The 25,891-nt window shown below is 44.6% G+C and overlaps 3 protein-coding genes across 5 annotated transcripts; 2 read left to right on the top strand and 1 right to left on the bottom strand.

The window, feature by feature from the left end:
- Positions 1 to 345: 345 nt before the first annotated feature.
- Positions 346 to 1,893, top strand: LOC129588000 (uncharacterized). Its single transcript, XM_055481992.1, has 2 exons — positions 346 to 497; positions 1,267 to 1,893. The coding sequence occupies exons 1-2, from the start codon at positions 452 to 454 to the stop codon at positions 1,692 to 1,694; spliced, it is 474 nt and encodes a 157-aa protein (XP_055337967.1). The 5' UTR covers positions 346 to 451; the 3' UTR covers positions 1,695 to 1,893.
- Positions 1,894 to 4,077: 2,184 nt separating this feature from the next.
- LOC129587955 (olfactory receptor 1-like) lies at positions 4,078 to 5,928 on the bottom strand. Its single transcript, XM_055481934.1, has 2 exons — positions 5,368 to 5,928; positions 4,078 to 4,533 (listed from the first exon to the last, which is right to left on the bottom strand). The coding sequence occupies exons 1-2, from the start codon at positions 5,926 to 5,928 to the stop codon at positions 4,126 to 4,128; spliced, it is 969 nt and encodes a 322-aa protein (XP_055337909.1). The 3' UTR covers positions 4,078 to 4,125.
- Positions 5,929 to 20,493: 14,565 nt separating this feature from the next.
- Positions 20,494 to 25,130, top strand: LOC129587968 (uncharacterized). Of its 3 annotated transcripts, none has more exons than XR_008690419.1 (3): positions 20,494 to 20,590; positions 20,661 to 24,416; positions 24,735 to 25,130. XR_008690419.1 is itself a non-coding variant. In XM_055481947.1 (2 exons), exon 1 carries the CDS (start codon positions 23,502 to 23,504, stop codon positions 24,372 to 24,374), a length of 873 nt encoding a protein of 290 aa, XP_055337922.1. In that variant the 5' UTR covers positions 23,353 to 23,501; the 3' UTR covers positions 24,375 to 24,416; positions 24,735 to 25,130. The 3 variants fall into 3 exon arrangements, 1 of the variants encoding a protein (XP_055337922.1); XR_008690420.1 differs by having other exon boundaries at positions 20,536 to 20,585; XM_055481947.1 differs by lacking the exon at positions 20,494 to 20,590 and having other exon boundaries at positions 23,353 to 24,416.
- The last annotated feature ends 761 nt before the right edge of the window (positions 25,131 to 25,891 follow it).

Raw genomic sequence — 25,891 nt, 5'->3', positions numbered from 1 at the left:
TGCCGGTATCGCATGTTTTTTCCATGCAACATTATCCGGTGTATCGATTCGCTTATAAACGATATTCCCGGATTTTCCGATGGACATTATTTAAGTCAATTTGTCACTGCCGGCAAAGTGCTCACATGGTGCAAATGTAAATCAGCTTCGCCACGTTAAATGTGTCGTTTTAACGGCGATACAGTTACGAAGCAGTTTTCAACAGTCTTCGCATTTTTCTCCGCGGAAAATAAGACAGGGAAATTTGACAGGCGAAGCGGTTTGCAATAAAGCCTGCACAGCGTTATTTAATGGAATTTCGAGAAATAATGCATAATTAACGAAGTACACTTTTCCAACAAAAATCGCGGCTGATGTGTTGGTCGAAGATCATTCGGCGATCGATACAGTCGCTGTTTCACAGAATTATAGTGATCCAGTATAGTGAATTGAACATTATACGAAAAGTAAAATGGTTTCGCTGAAATTATTCGCATGCGTTGTAGTGATCATTGCCGGTAAGTACAACTGTGTGGCGAAATTAATTTAACTTTCAAAATTTTGTTACCTTTTGGTTTGTCATTATACTTTATGCTCTTCGTTTTTTTTTAAAATTGCTCATGTTTTTGCTAATTTATTGCGAATCCATAAAACAACACAAATTCAATAACGAAAAAATGGACATTATAAACTTTCGTAAAATATGTTATATTCAATAAGAATTTCCACGTTTCAAATTTTTGATGTATGTTTTTTTATTAAAATATGAAATGTTTTTGATCTCTTGTTTACGATTTCATCATTTATCAAGAATCTGTTAAAGACAGCAAAACAAAAAAATTGAAAAATGTATATCTGTAATAAATTTATTAAAGTTCCACCGTTAAAATTTTTAATTAGTTTTTTGTTATAATACTATGAATTTTTCTTTTTTTCTCAAATGAATAATTTTATCATTAACCATAAACTAATGAAGCATTGCGAAATAAGTGAATAAAATAGTATTTTGCTTGAATTAAAAACGGTAATAATTATTTTTAAAATTAAAAATTAACATAATAGACAGGAATGATTAAAATAATAGAAAAAAATAGTGAAAAATTAAAATAATAGACAGCATTTTCTGGCATCAGTCTTATCATTGATAAAAACTTCCAAGAAAATTGCAAAATGAATAAATAGAAAAAAAAACTAATTTTAATCGATTCTGTTAGTTAAAAAGCCTAGCAGTTATTTTCAATAGCGTAAAAATAATTAAAAATAACAAACGGCATTCTCTGGCGTTAGTGGTGGAGTTGGCGGCCGGTGGCACAACTTCCTCGCGGAAACCGGCCGGCCGCAAGACGACGACGGCGCCGGCCAGCCAGAACAAATCGAACCGCGCCGGGGAAACGCGCTCGGCCGGCCAGATGATGAGCGTCTTCGTGGGGACGCCGGTGGCCGGGAAGGGACGTCGGCGTCGCCAGGCGGAACCGGAAGAGGCCAACCAGCTCAACGGCCACATCGTCTTCGCCGGGCGCTCCAAGCGCCAGACCAACACCGGCAACACCGGCTACGGCCAGACTGATATCGGCTTGATGCGGCTGTTTAAGCGGGCGCGATTAAAGCCAGCAGCGGACAAAACGGTCAAGCGGAGGCCAGCGGACAGCAGTCGCATCATCATAGCCACCATCACCATCGCCATTAAAACGCTGTTTTTAATATACATATCCTGATTATTGGCAAATCAAAGGAAAATTATTTTATTTATTAGAATAATTTATTTGACGCAGTGTCATGTGAAAACGCTGATCAGAAAAAAAAAACGTCAGATGATTTTAGCCGCTGGGTGAATTGAATTTCATAACGGGACTGGTCAGCGTTATTTTGTGTGTGATATCAAACCTTACTGCGCGATGCGGCGAAGGGTATAATTTATCACGAAAAAGTTTGCAGATCTTGCCATTTTTAAACCGGTGTTCACAATTATTATTCGAAGTACCCATAATACGGTAAAGTTTTACGATACGCCAGTCAAGGCGCGCATTTGTTTCAAGTTGGAAGACCGAATTTGACGAATTTATTTATATCATCTGATTACGCCGCCTATGTGCACCTCTTCAGAACCAGTAATGTAAACAATTCATGACTCGAAAACGAAAAATTTTAATGTATTTATTTTAATACGTAATTTATTTTAAACGAAATTTATTTTTATAACGAAATTTATTTTAATACGTAATCCTTCTGTGTCAGATAAATGACAGGAAAATATTACAATTTACATATTTGTTATGCGGATGCGCCGTAATGCCTTAATATTCCTGATATATTTTATTTGATCGTTTTTTATTATGTATTTTTTATTTTTGACATGTACCCGACTTGGCATTCAGCGCTGCAAATAACAATTCGATAATAGTTTTAATCACGGATTACATACATAAAGCGGAGCATGCAAGTATTTTTTACGGTACAGGAACAGCATTTTAAATATCTGTGTGTGGTATGAAGCTTTTTTATAATAAATACTTTATTATGCTGAACAATAAAGACCAGCATTACTGCAGTATCTCAACAAAAAAATCTAACATTTGTGAAAAGATGTCGGATATATACGGCAATAATTAGAGAGGAAGGATGAACGTCGGCGGATATGCTGCGGATGTGGATGAGGCGTTTCTACCAGGGCCACCAGCGCAGACTGCCCTGCTGCTCCACCGGCTGGCCGTCGGCGGTGTCGCGCACGAAACGCGCGGCCGCCGGCTGCTCGTGGACGGCGAAGCGGCTGTCGCGCTTCTCGCGGCTCAGGCGGCGGTTCGATTCACGACGACGGCTGGCGTCCGCGTCGGCCACCAACAAACCTATAGACAATTCACAACATTTTACATCTCCCGATACGTACAACAAACATCTGAAACGATAAGGAAAAATATAAATAAAAATGTAAAAAAATAAATTTAGAAAATTGTTAAAAAAAATTTTAAAAAAATTGTAATGCAGAATTTTTAACTGCGCCTAGCAGACATAATTATAACAGCAAAGCAAAATATAATACTGGTAAGAATACTCGTTGAAATAATCGTAATATTATTGTTATTTTCTAATTTAATTCGTCGCTGAAATTTTCTAAACCTGCAAGCTGCGCATTATTACGGTTCAATTTCCGGCTTCTATTAAAAAATAGTGTGGTTACAAGTTTAGATAAAAAATATGCAGAATTTTTGAAAAATCATGCTTTTAAATAAATAAATAAATATAATCATTTTTAAATAAGTCGGAGCAGAGTACATAGAAATAATTAATTAATATTTGATAGCTTCTGCGAGCTTACCGACAGCGAAGACAAGGACAAGAATCCAAGTGAAAAACTTGGCCATGGCGAGATTGGAAGGAAAACAAAGAAATCCGTGACAATAATTCCACGTCCGCGTTTGACCTTTTCTACGCTCCGTTCTCCTCGTAACAAATGCCGCTGACAAGGAAGCCTGGCAATATTTTATGAAAGCGGAAATTCCATCGTCATCATCGCATGAAAAAATCGCCGGTGCCGGCATATTTCTCAAGTGCCCGGCAATGCTCAAAAATCGCCAGCCACTCGGAAATTCCAATCAGCCATCGCGTGATACACACGCTCAACGCGCTGACGGCAAATTTAGCCGAAATATAGTAGCGCGCCGAGGCTGGCGGGACAACGTTCCCACGGTAATTCCTCGCAGCGGCGTACGAATATTCCAATAATTATAATAAATTATCAATATAATTTTGGTCCAAATATTTTCGCACAATAAAGTCTATCCATCGTTCAGTAGCGAGCCGAGGGTGTGGTGGAAAACCTTTCCCACGGTGATACTCCATCGCGGCGCGGAGTTTTGCGAGAAATTTTGGTCCAGCTATATTTGCGCATTAAGGAAATTTAATCCCCTTCGTGATTGGGATCGAGTCTTGTCAATATCGCTCGTGAACGAGGAATTCCCAGTAAGCACGAGTCATAAGCTTGCGTTGATTACGCCACATTTAGTAGCGCGCTAAAGTTCACGGAAAGCTTTCCCATCGCATTTTGCTGTATTTTTTGGTCCACATAATATTTATTTGCGCAGAACAGGAGTAGCGAGCCGAGGTTGGCGGAAACATTCTCCCACGGTTGAACCTCACCGCGCCAAGGTTTTATCGCATCAAGACACGATCCACACAGCTGCGGGCGATACGCACAATCGCCAAGCGTAGATCCTTCAAACACAGGACGAAGAAGATGGGATCCAGCGCCGGCTGGATCAATGCCAGGATCGCCGTGACCAGCGAGGCTTGTCGCAGATCCCCGCCCACACCGGCAAGCATCAGCAGCGCCACGATCTGCCCCGGCGCGAAGGATACCATGATCCCCACCGAGGATAACGTCAGCACGACGAACCCGTGCGAATGCTCCTTGCGGGCCGGGTGCGCGCCGGTGACCTTGGAATCCATCACCGAGTCCTGTTTGGAGCCGTGGACGGCGCCTTTGCGCTGGTGCTGTTTGTGGAAGAGGAAGGGATAGGCGCCCACCACGAAGACAATCGGGGCGATGTAGATGATTACCTAATGAAGATAAAAAAAAACACTATGTTAATCTGCCCATAGCTTGTTGGTGCCGTGTGACTTCAGAACTGAATCACTAGAATTCAATTCCTAGGATGGCTAACTTTCATCTCGAAAAATTAATCAATCATTAATACGTAAAATTTTCAAAATCTCGGAACTTCTAATTAATCATTTTTCCAGAATTATTACCATATTAAAATTTTTGAAAATTATTTGCAAATTACCACTAATACGTATTTCGAAATTATTTGCAACAACAAACAAAAAAATTCCCGATTGCCTAATAAAGTTATCTTTGTTAAAGGAGTTCTCTCGCCTTTAGAATAGAAACAATAACTAAGGCCTCGTCCCGAATTCAAAGCGAATCTCGCTATGGTACGGTTGCTCAACCGCACGAGGTGGCTGTATGCAGTGGCCACGCCTACAGATACGGTACGCGAAGCCACCTCGCGAGGTGGAGTTGCTGTATCGCAACGAGATTCGCTTTGAATTCGGGACGAGGCCTAAAATGGCAAAATAAAAATAATAATATTATTACGATGCCGGAAAAAAGATTTAAAATCCGCCAGCCGGTCCGCAGTTCCAAAAACTGAATAATAAAATCAATAAACAGCGTGCAACAGAAACACATCCAATGCGCATAAATTGCCGGCACCGGGTTCGAACAGAGAAGTGCTTGCCTGCGCCAGTACGCGTTAATACTATACGCCTCTGTACTATACGCCTCTGAACCGTTGTTGTCCTACATTTTTATCTGCTTCCTGCTGCAGAGATAATATTATTAAAATTAAAAATTATAAAAACAATAATACTTAAATAAATACTGCTTACCTCCGAGGCCACCGCCCACGGGAACTGCCGCCCGATATCCAGACTACACAGTTTAAACCGGTCCACCGGCGGCCGATAATACAACGCATCAATAACCACCCCCGGCAGGCACACTAAATGAACATACGCCACACAGCCCCCGCACAACAGCAGCGCCACCCGCGTGCTGTGGTAGTTGCGGTAAGACAGCGGGAAGGTGATGGCCCATAGACGGTTGAAGGTGATCAGCGCGTGCGACTGCATCAACACCCCGCCGAAGACGAAGATGAAGTAGTTGAAAAGGTCACAGGCCCGTTCGCCCAGCCACCAGGCGTGGCTGTATAAATGGCTGATGATGTCCAGCGGGTAGAAGACGGAGGCCTGCAGGAGGTTGGAGGTGAGGAGGAGCAAGAGGTAGACGGTGAAGGGGGTGTGGAGGTGCTTGTCCAGCAGGAGGACCACGGCGATCACCAGGTTGGATACGCTGCCGATGAGGCACGCGGCCAGTTCGCAGATCTGCATGGGGTGCCAGGTGGGCGGGCCCACTAAGTGGGTGGCGTTCATGGCGATGCTGACGTTCATTTTCAAACGTAAATAATTATTTTTCACTGCTAGTAATTTAAAATTTAATTTTCTCAGTAATTAAAATTTTCTTAGTAATGATAAAACACAAAAAGAAAATATTTAATATGAACATAAAAATATGAATTTCCAATTTTCCACTGAGAAATGATTTCTAAAAAAATATATGCAATGAAGGCGCCATTCTATATAAAAATCACGTTCGATAACAAATGAAAATTTATTGGGAAATATTTGACGAGACAACAAAAAATACGGAAATTCAGCAACTTGCGAAAATTGTAAAAATTAAGGTGACGTAAATTATCGCCGCAATAAATAAGAACAAAATCTGGCGAAGTTTAAGACGGTACAAAAAGCGCTAAATCGAGCAAGAAATAAGAAGAAATGGAGATAAATGAAACCGAAATACACCCGAAGATTGTAATTCTAATAAAAATGGTAATGATCGTTCATCATAAATAAATTTACAGAATTAACGAAAATACCCACAAACTGCGGAAGAGAATTTCTCAAAAACCGGCAAACTACATTATTCATACTGACGGCTGAAAACCTGTCAAAAATTATAATGGACAAATCGTCTGACAGCCGACTGGGAAATGCGGCGGGATTCCTGCGGCGGCCGACATTATAATGGTTTGCTCGGGATGGCATCATGGCGGTTGCCCGGTTTTTATCCAAAGTAATCGCGCGGGACGCGCGCAATTTCCGGTGCGTTGGCTGCGCTGATAGGATCGGATTCCGCTGACAGCGTCACACCGGCGAATTACAGTGTTATTTGGGTGATGCATTTGGGATGCTGATGCGCCGGTGAATCCGATACCTGAATCAGCGGGAGAAATTCCTGGTTTAACTAGCGTAGTTTAAACAGTTAAAGTAGAACGATTATGTCGCCGGGGATTATGCGTGAGAACAAGCGCTGCGTGTACTCTGTACGAGACGATCCCTATTCTTTACAGAAACGCGAAGTTGTGGAGGATTACTGATCGTGAATAGCTACAACACTGTACACACGGTACATAATTACATAATCAGGCAGTAAAGTAATTTTGTTTTAATAACCGCCGGCAATTAATTTTTAATTCATGGTAACAATTGGAAACTGTTATGCGTTTTGTTAGTGCAAACGGTGATTAAATATTTAAAAGCAGCAACATCGCTAAATTTCACTAACGACAATCTGTCTGCATGGACGGTGAAATTATTATTAATTTTCCCGTAATTATTTAGTAACTTTAATGCGCAACGTTCTCCGCTGTATCTCGAAAGACAGCCAAAACGGAGACTTTGAAGCGGAAATGACGACTTTGATGTGAAATTGTTGTTCGGATGTGACAAGGGACGAGTAGCACAAGCAGCGGAAGACGATCCGGTTAACGGTCACACCGCCTGTCTGATCACGTCACCCGCTGGTGCAGACGACAGCCCACGAGAAGGTCAAAAGTGGCCCAATCAAGCATGTCGCAGGATATTCTGCAGCCGGCACGACGCACAATCTGAGCGCTTTCTTAATTGCGCAGGAGATGACCTTTTGTTCTCCACTGCAGAATGCAGCTTAACGACTAACATGCGTCACACCGTCCACGTCCGTCTGATTGTACGTTAAGCGAAGTGACCTGGTGTATGGTGCCAAATTCCGGGACGCGCACACAAACTTTCCCTTTAGCGCACTGTCATACACATTATTTTGGCATCGAATTACTGCATGTTGTTGCCAAACGATTTGTACACGTTGGTATGAAAACCGTTTGGATGGAAACAGTTGCTGGCTGGAAGAGCAACTGAAACGCTCTCGAGTAATTCGTATTCTGGACAAGAGTTTTCCCGTTTTATTGCTCGCGTACTATTTAGTTTCACGGCACACATTTTCTGTGCTACGAGAAACGGTTTTATGGTCTATTATTTTGTTTTTTTGGCACGGGTTAACAAATACCGACAACTGCGGCTGAAGGGTCGAAATACGGCCCGAAATCTCTCATATCATCCACAGCCCTGGCCCTTGGTCAAATATCGGCTGGCTTTATTAAGACAAGATAGAATAACAATTCTACCGTCATAGGTTAAGGTTTGACGAAATACAGCGTTTCTATGAATTTTTAAATCCTTATGTGTCCGGCCGGGGCCCTTTGTTAGAGAACGGTTAAAAGTTCTACTGTATCTGGGTGCTTTCGGAATGGAACCGCTCTTGTTACAGACAAATACTAGTAACACCACACAAAAGCATCTGCCACTCACCTTTATTTTCACACGTGGAAAAGTCATGTATTCTGCTATGTGTATAAGACTACTCGTACAGCTACGGAGATGAATGAGTTAACTGCTGAGACAGTCGGATGCAGAAAAAGGCCCAGCAAATGATAACATAGACGTATTAGAAAAAACGACCATGCAGCGTCCGGCAGTAAGTAGTCGCGCACTGAACGGCGCTGCTCATGCGGGCTGATGCTTCGTATGCGAAACGGGTACAAACGAGTGCTTCGTATGCGAAATTAGAGTACAAACGCTCTACTAGTACTCTTCTGCAACGACACGTAATCACCCCAAGAGATGCTAACGGTCTGACCGGTTCGGTGCGGTTAGACGAGAAACTCGACTTTACTCCACAGCCGCTTTAACCGACTCAAAACGGTTCGGTTAACCGATAAACTGTGACTTGCAAATGGGGCATCCAAACCGAACCGAACCGGTTTTAACCGCGGTTACAAACGGTTCGGTTTGGTTTTTGGCATCTCTTTTCTCTACTGACCCTAGGCTATATTGTTCTGCGCTTCTTCGGCATTGGTCCACTCCCGTACTGAAACGGTCGCCCAATTTTTATCGCTAGCACCCGGATGCATCGTATACGTAAGGCATCGCTGCATGGCAGTTACAGGTCGTACTTGTTATAACGCGAAATCATGCTAACGTAGTTACATTATGTTGTATTGGTACACCGGTGCTTGATTCTTTACAGAACGCATTAAAAAAATTTTGCCGGAAGGCGCCTGAGCAGCAGCTCATGCAGGCATTGCGCTGACCAGCTACCGCAACCAACCAACATTTGGCATGCATTCGCACATAACCACTTCTGCTTTGGCTGGTGTCGTAAATCGCAAGCAGCTTTTTTTTTGCAAACTGATTTCAGAAACGGCATCGAAGGGAATGCTGTGTAAGACAGGCCTTATTCAGTGCATCATCCTGGCGCACCTAGTATATTCCACGTCCGCCGAAAAAGGGCCTAATTACAAATCGGTGTCGACAGTGGAAGATGACGCACAACGACCGCCTAGCGGAGTGTTCGTGGCCTTCCCGCTCTTTGCGACACAGCTGATGACGCGGGACCAGTGCATGCGGCAGTTTACGGCCAATTGCCGCCCGCCGGGGTTCTCCGCCCACAACTGCAGCGAGCAACAAGGCCTGCTCTTGAAATGCGACAAACAAGTCAAACCACGCGAAGTACATCAGTTGGCCCTGTCTCTATCCAAGCCGCCCCTCAAGGCGGTCCGCATTGACCTCTTTGACGGGGAGGCGGTGACCTTTGACAACCTCTCGCCGGTGCGGGAATTAATCGTGGCATTCCGGCTGAGTCACTGTCGTTCTCTGCGCGCCACCAGCAAACTGTCCAAACTGCGTTTCCCGAATTTGCTGGAGTTCACAGCGGCCGAATGTTTCGATCTGGACGTGCGACGCGGCGATTTCTGGTATTCCGCCAAGCTCCGACTGATCCAGTTCGTCAATTCCACGCTGCGTTCCTTGGAAGCCGGCACTTTCACAGACCTTCCCGCGTTGCGCTTGTTGACGCTCGAGGGCGGTTGGCGAGCTAGTGACCTTTACGAGGATCGCGTGCGGGAGTACCTGTCGCGACTGCACTGCGGCTGCGAATACCAGTGGTTCCGCCAGTGGTGGGCGGTCAACGGTTTAAAGCGCGGCGCTGGCGAAGGGGAAGTGTACGAGATCCAGTACGCTTCCTGGGCTAATTCCAATGTATCCAAGGATGACGTCTTCGTGCCCGTTAACTGCGCCGCTCCTTTCCCCAACGGATCCGCCTCCGTCGACTTTGCACAGGAGATGTACTCCATCAACGAGGAACGATGTAAGCGATCGCGTTTACTTATGCAACAAATATACATACAGTAATATTCATTAGTACACTTGCTGTACGAAAGTCGCAACGCGGCTTCCGTACACCAAGGATGAACTTCCCAAATGTACAGGATGAACTTCCAAAATATTTAATCAACAGAACGGAACTAACTTCTTTCTTCTTCAAAGTCACACCAAGCCTTTAGTAAATACCAATTTTTCAGTCCTTAGACACAAGACTAAAATTTAATATAATCGTATAATCGTTTATGGAATTAATGATCAAGGGCGTTAGATAATAACAGCAAGACGCTCAAGTTTTCCTGCAGTGATCCGGACAAAAAATTGTCTTATTAAAACATCAAACGTAAATACTGTTTGAATAAATAAAACCTTCCGAAGCACAGTTACGCGCTAGTTGCTAAAATCGTGCCGTACTAGCGGCCAGTAACGGTGGGTCAGCAGCATCGGCTCATTTGCGGCCAGCGGCACGTCGTCTGGTTGGAGGAGTCCGTTTGGTTATCGTGGTTGTCCCTGTCGGGGTCGTTGGTGTTGTCCTGGTCATAGTTGTCGTGCTTGTCAGTGTTGGCATCCATGTCGGTGTTGCAAGTCTCGACCTCGTGAGAGCGGTTGTCGGGACGGGCCGCCAGTGGCAGGTACCGAAGCCCTTTTCGTCACTTATACGAGGAGTGCCGAAATGCACTGCCGTCGTACCACATTCCCGGTGCTCCTTGCGCGAGAAGCCTTGATTAAAGATCCCTGAATCTGCGAAGTGCTCAGGCATGCTTAACACCAGACATCATTCATACAATGTAGGACTAAATGGTCGCATAGCCCCATACCCAGCATTCTGTACGCAAGCGGTGCAATGCACTTGTACGAAACGGATATTTTGAACTCAGTCGTACAGTGCACTGCGCTGCATTCGTACTGAATGTGGAGATGTTGGGTATGCGACCATTTTGTCCTAAGCTGTATATGTTTCGTAGCGCTTGCATCAATGAAGAACCAAAGCATGTAGCATGTGTTTCGTAGCCTTTTTTGAAAGACTGGTAGATTTGATTAGAGAAGATTGAGGCAGTTGCTGCAAGAATACAACTTTTGTATTGTGAATCTGCGGGTTATGTACTGTGGTTGATCTACTATGATAAAACCATGTACTGCTGGCACGCTTTTGGTATCGGCAGATTTTATGGCTTTGTCGTTGTGTTTTGCTAACGGTTTTGAACCGAAGCGTAGCCAACGCACACATGCATATTATGGCAGTGACGGACACCACATTTTCCATAATCGCTGAACATAGAAGACTTGGTTGCTTTTCCTATCAAATGGATATACGCGCCATGGCCCTATATACTCACACCCCAAATAGGCGGTGGCGTCCGTCCATCGGTCACCGCCCCCTGATATAAAAGGGGAAGGCTGTATCTGCTTATACTCACGGCTTGTAATAGCCGTGGCGTCTTGTTTTTGGTACCGATGCCTTTTCTACCAGTGTTATATGTGTTAACTGGTAGAATTTCACCATGCAGACATTTTGTTAAAAACGCTTTTGAATACTTTAGCCGCTGGAGAAAAATGCACAGTAACGTGTGCGGCAAAAAAAAACACAAGTCAGATGAATGTCCGTTGCCCTTCTGTAGAATGGATCCGAAAACATCTGTCTAACAATGCCTCGCTCTAAACCCGGCACAGCTTGCTGCTCGCTAAGAAGAACGTCTGTCGTAATTTGGCCCATAGATTTTGCCCTTTAGGTTTTTCAAATTTTGCGGCATTGACCGGTAGAAATATCCCTCAAAAGCTATTGCATTGCCCTTCGCTTCACCTGCCCCAACGTCAAAGAGGTAACCTTTGGGAAGAATGGTGAGATTACATTTCTGCACGAAAACGGGGATCTTTAAAGAAATCCATAACCTTTCCGTCTCGAACGCGGAAGCTGGAACAGGCGTTGACGATACGCCACAGAAAGAAAACACAGAAGAATAATCAAAACAATAGGGAAATTGCTTTTGGTTAAAATTATCACTGAGATATGTGAGACAGTATTACAAAAAGGCTGCCAGGTGTGTCTGGCGTTAGGCAGCTCAATGTCTGCCAATGAGTGTTCGACATGGAGAACATTACTCCACAGCGGCAGGGGGTAAAACGTGGCAGTGGCACCTGCCATTGGCACTGCCAATGGCATGGCAAGCGATAAAACCTGGAGACTCTGGCAACTGGCAATCGATAAAACCTGGCAGATGCCGCATAACGTGTGGCATCACACATAAGAAGCAGATTCGGAGTATTTAGTGTTGCCAGCATACGGTCAGTTTCACATGTACTTCGCTTTGCCCATTGTTTTAATCAGTACCGCTTTAGGGATCAATATATTAATCACTTTTACTGCATAGATGCAGTGCTGGTCTTACTGCATAGATTGCACACTGATAAGCTGCGTAGGCTGCATAGACTGAATGGTAATGCATAGACTGCATTTCAGTCAGCCGTGGTTGTTCATGTAGCCGCCCGCCACAAAGGCTCTCAATTCGGTAAAGTGATTAATATATTGATCCCTAAAGCGGTACTGATTGAAATAATGGGCAAGGCGAAGTATAGATTTAACAGCACTGACCATGAACGAAGTGCGTATGTAATCGACGGCATAAAAACTTCGAAAGGTCGCATATGTGTTTTGCCGTCTGCGCAAAGTACCGCAATAAAAAGAATGACAGGACGTGCGAAAAATGCAATCGCCGCACTTCCTAAAGATCCCCGCTAAAATATGCTTTGCGATGGAATATGGTGCTGCAATCCTCTAATTAAGTGCGGTACACTCTTGAGTAGGGTACAGTGCCAGCTAGCTAGCGCGGTAGAAGATGCAGCCGACGCATCACTTACTAAGCCCCCCGGTTGTAACTGTTATAGAAAAATTAGAAATAAACTGAAAAGCCATGTCTTCAGCGGTACATCCTAGAGTATGTTAAAAGTGCAACTACATGGTGTCTACCGGTGAAGCTTTAACTTATAGCAGCAAAAATCAAGTTGTTTTATTGCTTCAAAGTTTGAAGTAATAAACGAAATATTATGTTCTGAGTCTCGAAGTAAAGTAACGTAGCGTGCATTAGCCGGATTTTGTAATGATGTGTTGGTACTCACGTAGCAGAACTCTTAAAATGCAAGGAAGCCGTGCAACACTCGCTATTAGAAAGCTTTTCCATTATTATTATTATTATGTAGACCGTATGCATCTAACATTTTGCGTGTTCTTTAATTAGATTATTATCGCCCCACAGTCGCGATATACGGTCCGGTATACGATACGGTGGGGCACCGTATCGTGACCGTACCGTTGATAAGTTAAAGTGATCGCAACGCGCAGACGGTAAACGATACGGTCCAATCCTGCCTCTGACGTGAAACATGCTGCGGTTCAGATCGGTTTTAAGACTTTGGCAGATGGTAACAATCGTTCAGGTTAAAACTCGATGAAAACTAAAATGCTAAACTATTTTTCAATACCAAAACGGCCAGATTTAACAGCCCATGAATCTTTCTACGAGCATTTAAATTTTAACACAGGCGCCTATGGAGTTTAAGTAAGTAACAGCTCGCGCAGGGTACACCAACGGCTCCGTAAGCTTTGCATGCTAAATTCGCATGGCTGCAGAATAGTTCGTTTTCAGATAAACTGCACTCGCTTGGTATCAAAAATTTCTTAGAATTTTATTTATCTTATAATATCTTTTCTGATGAATCAAAACAATTAAAATCTACCAGAACAATTTTAAAGTTGCATGATTTGGCAGCTGCACGTTGTGCTTCATGCCACTGCCACTGAGGTGGTTGCTATATCGCAGATGTCGACGGTAGGCATTACGATATCTCAGCCTTCTACCGTCAATCCTACCGTCAAACGGTCCGGTAAGGGTACGCCGTGATGACGTAGAAGAGCCTACCGTATATCGTACCGTCTATCGTAGGTCCATTTTGTGTTGCGATAAGAATCTATTGTGTACACTGTGACTACACACCATAGAATATAAAGGTCATTTAAAAGTGTTACTGCGCGTCAGTTGGTGTTACCAGTATAAATACTAAAATAATACTACTTACGTAATAACTAGCGGGCGGTTGCTAACCAGAGGATCTCGCTGCGGTCAGTGCAAAGATTATTACAAACAAGTTCTCTACGTTAATTACAGTAATACCGTACTTTTTGTATTCAGTTAATGTTGTACAGTGCTGCGACTAAAATCATAAATGCCATAGCTATTATTTTAAAGTTATGGATTCATAATAAAGCCGCTGTTAATGTACAGCAAATATCAGGGCGATTGTACAAGTAGGAGTACGCATAATTCGCAAAATGTTTTCAAAATTTATTGGGCATAGAACCTTTTAACTGAGTAGTTAATTAACATAACTGTGTACTCTTACTGAGGCTATGATAGGTATTTTAAAAATACACATATTTATATCTTATAAAAATATTAAAATATGTTGTCTTAAATATAGTGAATTGAAAATATAAAATAAGATATCTTTAAGCTTATCGTAAGACGTAAACGCCAGGCTGAAAAACTGAAATTCAATAATAATCACATAATACTAAAAGAGGTGCAGAATGCAGATTAATCATTAAACTATGTAGTGCATAGTACAAAGTACATACTTATTACTTACGTAAATTGGCATAATAGTCGAATGCTGAGAATGTAAAAATTATTATATAGACTAAGACGAAATAATTCTCCGTAGCCCGTCCCGTTGCGGTCCCATCCAACCTGCTGGAATCCGTAATTTTCATAAACTCGACGGTAACGGCAGGTGCCGGAATTGTTCGGTTCACAAAGAATAAGGTCGCACCCAGGTTCAGATGGTAAAACGGATCAACGCAACTGACTAGTTGGCTACTGACTTAGTGACTAGTATGTAAGTACTGCACAGTGCACACAAACAGCACTGTCACACACCGCCCAGCGGAATACTACTACAGTATGCTAACTTCTACCGCTCGAGCTCATCTGCTTCTGTCGTAGTACTAGTATATTATTTTGTTTTCGCCGTTGTGGGCAATTAAACGGGTCAAATAATAAGCTACCAAAACAAGAAGATAAGGGTAGGTGTTTGTGGAGCTACCAGTACCCTGTGAATGTAAAGATGTGTAAACAAGGCGCCGGTTTTTTTGGAATAGCATCAAAGTTCACATTATAACGAGCAACCGAGCCGAACCGGCACCAAACAAGAAGCTCTCGACGCCGGACCTAGCCTGTAGTAGTTGACCCTGTAGTCAAAACACGACTGTAGAGCATGACAGAAAAGCGTTGTTCCACACGAGAACGGCCATTTTCTCTGCAGAGATGATTTCGTAATGTTTTACAAGCAATCATGACACTATAACTGCTCAGTCTTTTTCCTCAGAAATTGTTTGGCGTTCAAAACTGGGCATGAGGTGGAGTACTACTCTGTGTACAGATATGTCGAATTAGCATTACACTGCTTACGATTAATATTATCAATAAATGAATTATATGACAAGAAAGGTATGTGAATTAGTGGTCCAGTACCAGAAGTATCGTTAGTCTAACAATTATTGGTTTTGATTGGTAATTATCCAGTACCGGTACCGTCATAAATGAATAATTCTGTTACCTATTTACAGTTAACAAACGATCTGTTTAGTCAAGACTGTATTCTGGGGGTTAACCCCTAGAGTACAGCTGAGTTCATGACATACTGCAAGTACATGCTGTAAATGCTGCCCACAAAGTGTTTTAATTATATTATGTAGTCTGCTGATGCTATTGTGCCGCAGTGCGGCCATCCAAAAGATAATAGGTAAAATTAACTTGATAAATTGGTAAAACTGTTCTAAACTTTTTCATTCCTAGCTGTTTTCATGAAGGATCCTGCTAGTTGTATTTCGGGTTCGGTTGGCAGATTTAATAAATAAATGCTTCATTGGTGGCGTTAACTTACGGTAGCGATTTGCACATGAAAATTCAACGAATATATGCAAATTTTGAAAATTTAAGAAAAGCACCTTCAACATGCGTATTGCCTGTGGCGTATCTCTTTGTGTATTAACCAACCGCATTTACCGGTATTACCGATTAAAGCACGTTGTTCGCAGTTGGCACATTCGGGCGGAGGCCTTTTGAAAGTGCGGCGATTGTCTTTTTAACACGTCCTCTCATTCTTTATACTGCGGCACTTTGTGCAGACGGCAAAATAAAATCACATGGAGTTTTGCCGGTACGAAAACTTCTAAAGGTCAATATGTGACCTTTGAAGTTTTTATGCCGGCGATTACATACGCACTTCGCGAATGGTCAGTGCTGTTAAATCTATACATGTGAAACTGACCGTATGCTGGCAACGCTTCCAGCAACTATAGTTGACCAAATACTCCGAATCTGCTTCTTATATGTGATGCCACACTTTATGTGGCTGCCAGGTTTTATCGATTGCCAGTTGCCAGAGTCTCCAGGTTTTATCGCTTGCCATGCCATTGGCAGTGCCAATGGCAGGTGCCACTGCCACGTTTTACTCCCTGCCCTCCACAGCTGAAGAAACTGGCCAAGCAAATTTTACGCAGTTCTCAGAACAGCGAAATGTGCTGCTGCAGCGCTGCTCTGTAAAAGATTAACTACGGTACATTGTACTACTACAATTAATACGATAACTGTAAACATCATATAATGGTACCGGCAACCATGTAAATATAAAATAATATTATTTTTATCGTATATTCCTGCTACGCTTCGTTCATACAGTGTCCGCCAAAAGCGAGTGCACTTTTCTAGTTTTAGTTTTGTCGAAGGACTGGCGCAGACTCGACGCAGTCTCAGAATTCCACAAAGAGCCACAAAAACCGGTCTGAAGCAAGTTGATCTCGGACCTTCCGCTGTTTGTCATGAGACCTTTGCTGAGACTCCGCAGTTATTAAAGCGCTGAATTGCAGCTGACGGTACGCAGTTTCTTGAGAGCAAGCGTGGTGAAAATGAGATGAACATTTAATGGAAGCTCTCCAAAAAACATTGAAAGGAAGCTCTCCAAAAGGGCTGATAGAAGGCCCGTTAGCGGGAAAGAATTCTGCTGAGTACTCCAAAAAGGCTGAGTTACTGGAATCGGTTGCTCATAGCCTGCTGAAAAAGTAGCGTTCTGACTTATCTTCACAGACTTATCTGCGCAAGTTGGGATGAAATCCCCGCCAATTCGTGTCTGCTAAGGGAGAACGATGAGCTCCCTTTTCAGTACTATACGAGACCATTTCACTGCAGTGCTGTCATCGTTTCTTTCCTTAATTCCCTTGCTTCTTTTTACAAAGGGCATTCCGAAGGTAAACTTTCCTCAGTTGCCTCAATTTCCCTACTTTGTCTCCTCTAGCAATATAAATTGCTCAAGAAAATGCCCTTCTCAAAACACTTTCTCAGAAAATTAGGAACCTGTTTGAACTAGGTTTCACAAATAATCGAAAGCAGCCCAATCAGTATCCGGACGGCAAAAAACACAAAACTTTCCGCCATTCCTTCGAACCCACACGATGCCGACCCGCCACGACGTGGAGCTAGAGTTTACTATTTAGCTAAATTGTCTTTGTTTTCCTATGTTTTCTTATGTATATACAGTATTCAATGTTTTCTCATGTTCTTTGTCGTCGCATTCGTGGAGGTATTGCGGTCGACATTCGGTACAACGAATTGTCCTTGTCCGTGCAGTACAAACTTTATCGAAACCTACGGTGTGCTTAGTTGATCATAAAAGGAACATAATACAACAATACTTCCGGTTCACACTTTAAGTCGTTTACGCCCAGCTGTTTTTGTTTATTATTCCAGTTCTTCATGGAACCTTCTGATTTTTGTTTCACTGGTTTACGTAAAGAACGATTCTGCTAAAAGACACCCGTCACTGGTGTATTACGTCAAACGGCGAGGAGGCAAAATAGGGAAATTTACTTTCGGTATGCCCTTCGTAGAGAGAAACATGTGTTTCAGCCTTTATTGTCCTATTGGTTTGTACAGTACAAGATCGTCAATACATGTAGTTCACAGTTTCACGAAAACGATCAAAGCAAATTTTAACGCAACGTAATTATCAACAAGGCAACATTTTGGCACCGCAAAAATAAAGCCAAGCCGACCTGCATATCACGAAGCGGTCTAAAAAACAACGGCGTAGGAATAAAATGGATTAAGGAATGAACCGATGACAGAATTGAAGTGCCACGGAGTCGTATAGTGCTGAAGAGCGAGCTCATCGTTCTTCGTCTGCAGACACGGATTATCGAGAATTTCGTCTCCACTTGCATGGACAAGTTTGCGAAAGCTGAGTCAGAACGCAGTTTTACGGTATGTTATTGAGTAGCCGCTTCCAGTAACACAACCGTTTTGGAGTGTTCAGCAGAATTCTTTCCCGATAACGGGCCTCGTGTCAGTACTGTTAGAGAGCTTCCATTAAATGTCGCTCTCATCGTTTGCACGCATGCTCTCCAGAAACTGCATACTATCAGCAGTAATTCAACGACGCGTAACAGCAAAGTTTCAGGAAACGTCTCGTGGCAAACAGCGGAAGATCCAACAAGGTAGACTTGTTTTCGAGCCTTTCTTGCCCCTTTTTATGGAATTCGGGACAGCATCGCGTCTGCGTACTACCACGACCACCAAACGGACTCCAGTCATTCCCCCGGGCTCCAGCCACCCAAACGGACTCCAACAACGACAACCAACCAGACGACGTGCAGCAGGCCACCAGTGAGCTGATACTACTGACTATTGACCCACCACTCCAGCCGTCTGCTCCAACATGGCCCTCCGCTTCGCAGTTTTCACGTTTTTTCCTGTAACGTCTTTCCAGTTTCTGCCATTGCTTAATCGATTTGACAGTGCATCCCTTAGGTCCACATCTATATAAATACTCTACCGTGCATGCGCATCTCTTACAGTCAGTTTACATTAGCTATTTGTCTCTTTTTTAATGGCTTTCTCTCGCTTAGAAACAGTTAACCCGTCCGGTAAATAATTGTGGCTTCTTATTCGCCAGTTCTTTTCTTAGCTACTTGCGTTTCTTCCCACAATTTGCGTATATGCTCCTACATTCAATATATTCAGGCGAATCAGGCCAAACCACTCCCCAGTTCTTCGGACATAAAAGCCGCAATGGCACTATTATAAATTTTGATTCGCAGCAAACATTTTCCTTCGAATGACATGTACTCATTCATTCATCACTATGCCTTTTTAAAACAGTTGGGTTTTCTGGATGTCCGCGCAAAATATGAGTGTGATGTTTCTGTTGCAGGTTCAAACCGCAGGCGTGCAACTGCAACGTGCAAACTGGGATCGTTACTGTATTTCCGAATTGTGTGTGTGCATAACAGCTATGGCTGTGGATAAGACCATTGTGGATAAGACCATCAGACAGTCGTCTTATTCATCACTTCACAGTTATCCTCGTTGCGCGAAAACTCAGTCTGGTTAAGGTTAACGGTCGTTGCGCCGACAGGCATCTCAGCTGCACAATCAATTGGCACGAAAACGTCTCCGGGCAGAAACAAGCCGGCACCCCACGATATCTTGAATTTGAATACAATGTGAAAGTTATTCCACTCGCGCAATAGCGCGGAATTCTTCCACCAGCGTCGGAACCCGGCGAACTGGCAGCCGCAGTGCAGGTGTCGCAAGTAACTGCGATAGCGTTCTGAGAACACCGGATTCTTCTCCCCGATCTGCTGGTAATAGATGCCGTACTCTAAGCTCAGCACACGCAGCTCCGGCAGGTCACTGAAGGCATCCGCCTCCCACGCGCGAATCGTCGTCTTAGCGAAGGTGATATCGCGCAGTTGCAAGGAAAGCCTCCGTCGCCGGATCCCTCGTCCACACCGGGTAGCATCGTTGCGCGCTGCTGTCGTTCTTGCATTCGGGATGCCACTTTTCGCCAACTGCAACGACCCGATTTGATTAGACGACCAACAAATTCTGCTCGGCAGTGCAATTACAGTTCCTTCAGAAATTTTTAGCGCAGAGGTGAACACAATGGGTGTGGCTTATACACAGCCTTACAGAAATCGAAGCTTGTAAGGCGCTGTGCGGTCACAACTGATTCGATCCATTCAGTTTTAAAACCAGTAAGCAGCGGTAGTAGAGCGTGCACACAACCACCCTCACTACAGTTAGTATGCGCTAAAATGTCCAATGGGCTGCGCAATTCGCTTTCCAAAGTTTTTGAAGTGATTTGAACGGTAGAGGAAGATTTGCTTAGTAGCGGCCGCGAATTGTAACCGTCTGCGATGAAGCGTCCTACCTATCTACCAAATATACTCGTACCATTTTTGTATTTTACTTATTAGTGATTATTAATAGAAGTTAGCGATTATATCGCTAACTTAGGTTAACGCTGTTGAGAGAAACGCTGGCCTATAGAAAGTTCCCTAAATATCCGCAAAGCCATTCCCAATGCAAGTGATTGGCTGACCTCTTGCCAGACGCCATCTTGCCTTTGTTCATCACGCTGTTGTGCATATATCTCTCTTTATAGCAGAGTTGCACTTTGAAGTCATTTTGTTGCGTCTGATAATTGTGGTTTCTTTTCTTGTTGCTGAAGAATTTGTACGGTAAATTTCTTGTCTGTTTTTTCCACCTGCAATATTTGTGAGTGACCTTTGGTGTGTTTTCTTTCTGAAGACTCTGTGCGTGAGAATGCCGCCAAAGCGAGCGGCGCGAAGGGCTGCGGTGCCACGTACCAAGCGAGTAACGCGTTCCAGAAATGCGGGTAATCCGGCGGAGATTGTGGAGGCTCCTATGGCAGTTCAGCCTGCAGCACGTAGCAGCCCAGTTCAGAAGTCGCCTGCATCATCGGTGCCCTCGGCAGGGAGTGTTGAAGACGAGATTGCAGCGGCCCAGCGAAACCTTAAAGAACTGATCGCCCGTAGAGATGCGGTGACCCGCTCGGAGCCAGATGTGGTGATGTTACCTCCCGCTACCGTTGCTCAGATATCGCCGCAGATTGACGCAAATCTGTTGATGCAATTGATGTTGAATCAACAGAACCAGCTGATGCAGTTAACCCAGAAGGTTATGGAGCCAGAACTGTCTGGATCAGCGAATGCTGTTAGAGCACAGGCCAAGAAACCTCCGCCATTGCCAGCCAGCTTCCCGTTTGTGAATGATAAGTGCCTTGAAGAGTTGTATGACCTGACGGTCAATGTGGATCTCGACAAACTGTTGCGGGCAAACAGTATCATGTCTCCCATTCAAGGAGAAGCAAAGATTGAGATCAAGGATGGAAGTTACGTGTTATCCGATTCAAAGCCTCGAAAGGTCACCATCACGTCGCTGAACCAATGAAACGAAGCGTTTATCGTGTTTCGACGTGTGCGCTCTTTCTATTATCCTGGACTACGAGACCCGCTGGATGCTTATCAGACCATTGTAAATGAGCTGGCTGGTGTCTATTCTACAGTCGTTTGGCTTGAGTACGACAAGACTTTTCGGGCCAACCGGATCCGTGATACCACAAACCATGACGAATGGAGCAGATTAGACCGCAGCTTGCTCGACCGTTGTGCTGCCCGTCTGCCTAATCGTGCCCATCTTCCTCTATGCCACACCTGCCCACTGGCGGATCATACTGTGCAAGAGTGCCCGAAGACTCTTCAGTTACCTGCACTCGGTCACGCCGACACGGCGACTGCGGGTCGGCCCTTTCGACACATCCCGCCAGACGTGTGCAGGAACTGGAGTTACGGGAATTGCACAAAAGGAGCCAGCTGCCGTTTCAAGCATCGGTGCGGGGAGTGCCGGGCTACCGATCACACTTCTTTCGAGCATTGTGGACAACGCAACGCAAATGCCGGCGCGAGCACTGTGTCCGGGACCGGATCCGCGCATAACAACACCAGTCAACGTCGATAGATTGGCGGAGCTATTGGTAGAGTATCAAGATACTGATGCTATGCACTTCCTTTTGCAGGGTTTCACGTACGGCTTTAGCATTGGTTACGAAGGCCCGCAGATCCGGCGGTTTACCTCTAATGCACAATCGTCTTTGGCAAACCCATCCGTCATTTCATCCATGATAGAAAAAGAATTAGCCGCGCACCATTGTCTCGGTCCGTTCACTGAGCCGCCGCATCCGGATTTTGTAACCAATGCTCTCGGCTTGCGACCAAAAAAGCCCATTGGCCATCGTATCATTATGGATTTATCCCAGCCTTTTGGATTCAGCGTGAACGACTTTATACCGAAAGATAAGTATTCTATGGCTTATATAGGAATTGATGACCCAGTTCAGTTAATAATTCAGACAGGAAGAGGCGCCTTGATGGCTAAAATTGATATTGATAGCGCTTTTCGTAATTTGCCCGTTAGACCAGACGAGTGGCATCTGTTAGGATATTTCTGGGAAAGTCATTATTATTTCGATACAGTGGTGTCATTCGGTTTAAGGTCAGGTCCGCGTTTGTTTGACATTTTCGCTACAGCATTAGAGTATATTTTTCGTAAGTGTACGGGCAATGATTCGTTTTTGCATTATTTGGATGACTTTTTTAAAGTGGATAAGCCAGGAAGTGATAGCTGTAGGAGGGGTGTCATGCAGTGTGTTTCTGTTTGCAATTACCTTGGCGTTCCGGTAAATACAAAAAAGTTAGTTTGGCCGGACACAAAAATTGAATTTCTGGGTATAGTTTTAGACAGCGTTAACTTTACCTTGTCGGTATCAAACAGCCGTATGGATGAACTGAGTTTATTACTGCAGTCATTTGCAGATCGGAAGCAGTGTCAGAAAAGGGACTTGTTGAGTTTGGTTGGTTGTTTGTCATTTGTTACGAAATGCATCCCTGCAAGTCGAATATTTCTCAGACGCATGATTGAACTGAGCTGTACTGCAGTAAAGCTTCATCACACGATACATTTGTCAACTGAGTTTCGGCGAGACGTTTACTGGTGGCAAGAGTTCCTGCCTTTATGGAATGGTTCGGCTAGTTTTCTCACACCGGTGTGGCAAGAAGCAGAATCTTTGCATTTATATACTGATGCGGCGGGTTCTATCGGTTATGCAGGCGTTTTTGGAAGTGAGTGGTTTCAGGGTGTTTGGCCAAGGTGGTTGTTAACGTTACGAGTTTCGATAACGTTTCTTGAGCTTTACCCAATTTACGTAGCATGCGTTGTATGGGAAAAACGATTGAGTACGCGAAGAATCGTTGTGCATAGCGACAATACGGGTACTGTTGAGGTATGGTCGCGTGGTAAATGTAGAAACACGGCTGTGATGGAGTTGGTGCGCCGCATTCATTTCGTTACGTCGCATTTTAATTTTGCTATTAAGATAGTGCACATTCCCGGAGTAAAAAATGAACTAGCTGGTGCGCTTTCTCGTTTTCAGCAGCACCGATTCAGACAGTTGCTTCCAACTGCTCAGCCGGAAGGACTCAAGTTACCGGACCTGCTAAGCCGCTTCCAACCGCTCCTGCAGGGGCTCAATCCAAGTCCGTTTTCACTCCCGATGACCTTTTCGCAGCCGGAATGGCTCCTTCTACCAGACGAGCTTATGCAACCGGAGAGCGCAGCTTTACCTGCTACTGCCAATCCATGAATCGCTCGCCGTGGCCGGCTTCGTCAGATTTAGTGGAGGATTACGTGACGCATCTATTTAACACTGGCATCGCCTCCTCCACCTTATCAGTGTATCTGTCCGCTATTGCACGTTACCATGTGATGCACAACTGGCCGGATCCCACGCAGTCAGCTCGTTTGAAAGCGATTCTTGAAGGTGCTCGCAGAATGAACGGAGTGCACCAAGATCAACGGCTACCCATAACGCCAGATCTCCTACGGCAGTTACACTCGCGCCTTCATCTTACGTCGAATCAACACATCGACCAACGCATGTTTGGGGCCGCTTTTACGTTAGCCCATCATTTTCTCCTACGTGTAAGCGAATACACGAGCATTTCGCCAGCCAGATTTAATCCGGACGCCACGTTGTGTTTGGACGATGTGCATTATGATCGCACCATGCTTCGTTGCACTATCAAGCAGTCGAAAACGGATCAGCGACGGAACGGAGTCACCCTGACGATGCAGCGTGCCGAATCTCCTTTTGTTCATGACGTTTGCACCGGTTATAGTGAAATTCGCCGCCTCCTCTACCCTGCCAATTTTCCTTTTTTCATGCATGCATCCGGACGATTCCTCACTCGCTCCGATGTTACCGAAGCGCTGAAAAAATGTTTGCCGGACAGCTGTGACCGCATGCGTTATTCATCTCACAGTTTTCGCATTGGCGGCGCGACTGCGGCAGCAGCGGACGGTCAACCAGTGGATGCCATTTGCAAGAAAGGACGATGGAAATCCGCATCGTTTCAACGCTACATTCGGCCCTTTCCCAATACCTGACTGTTTGGGGCACAACCCATCTCACTGCTCTCTCCCGCCACGGTACGCACGGAACCGCACCGGAAGGAAACGCAGCAAGCATTCGCATTCTCATATACACCCTGGCCACGAATCAGGGTTCCTGGAGCGAGCGCGCACCAGGTGCATTCTGCATACCCCAAATCCGCATTCTTTGCCAGCAAGCATTCCTTCCGGTGGTCGAGCATGTTCTGCAGCTACCTTGAGACCTTGCAGTTGAGCATTGGGTTGGCCAATGTCCCAACACCTCGTTAGCGTTTCTCGATACATTAGCGTTAATAGAAGTTAGCGATTATATCGCTAACTTAGGTTAACGCTGTTGAGAGAAACGCTGGCCTATAGAAAGTTCCCAAAATATCCGCAAAGCCATTCCCAATGCAAGTGATTGGCTGACCTCTTGCCAGACGCCATCTTGCCTTTGTTCATCACGCTGTTGCTGTTGTGCATATATCTCTCTTTATAGCAGAGTTGCGATTTGAAGTCATTTTGTCGCGTCTGATAATTGTGGTTTCTTTTCTTCTTGCTGAAGAATTTGTACGGTAAATTTCTTTTCTGTTTTTTCCACCTGCAATATTTGTGAGTGACCTTTGGTGTGTTTCTTTACCCACCATCCCACCCTTTAGCAACTTGTACATTGATTAAAGGCACAACCCATCTCACTGCTCTCTCCCGCCACGGTACGCACGGAACCGCACCGGAAGGAAACGCAGCAAGCATTCGCATTCTCATATACACCCTGGCCACGAATCAGGGTTCCTGGAGCGAGCGCGCACCAGGTGCATTCTGCATACCCCAAATCCGCATTCTTTGCCAGCAAGCATTCCTTCCGGTGGTCGAGCATGTTCTGCAGCTACCTTGAGACCTTGCAGTTGAGCATTGGGTTGGCCAATGTCCCAACACCTCGTTAGCGTTTCTCGATACATTAGCGTTAATGTACTCGTATTATTAATAAACAACTTGCCCAAGGAGTAGTTTGCATTTCATGTGATCTTTCAATACGTGACCGTATAATAACTTTATATTAAACATAACTGAATTGTTTATACTTCTATAGATTATGCAGCCCCTTACAGCGTTCCTCGTTGAGGGAGTACATCTCCTGTGCAAAGTCGACGGAGGCGGATCCGTTGGGGAAAGGAGCGGCGCAGTTAACGGGCACGAAGACGTCTTCTTTGGTAAATTTGGCATTGGCCCAGGAAGCGTACTGGATCTCGTACACTTCCCCTTCGCCAGCGTTACGCTTTAAGCCGTTGACAGCCCACCGCTGGCGGAACCATCGGTATTGACAGCCGCAGTGCAGTCGCGACAGGTAATCCCGCACGCGTCCCTAATAACAGTCACTTTCTCGCCAACCGCTCTCCAGCGTCAACAACCGCAACACGGGAAGGTCCGTGAAAGTGCCAGTTTCCAATGATCGCAGCGTTGAATTGACGAACTGGATGAGTCGGAGCTTGGCGGAGTGCCAGAAATCGTCGCGTCGCACGTCCAAATCAAAGCAG

The sequence above is a fragment of the Paramacrobiotus metropolitanus genome, unplaced genomic scaffold, assembly GCF_019649055.1.
Source record: "Paramacrobiotus metropolitanus isolate TYO unplaced genomic scaffold, Prichtersi_v1.0 Parri_scaffold0000027, whole genome shotgun sequence".
NCBI classification, from domain to species: Eukaryota; Metazoa; Tardigrada; class Eutardigrada; order Parachela; family Macrobiotidae; genus Paramacrobiotus; species Paramacrobiotus metropolitanus.
Note: the sequence above shows the minus strand (reverse complement) of the source record. Positions and strands in the feature narration are given on the sequence as shown.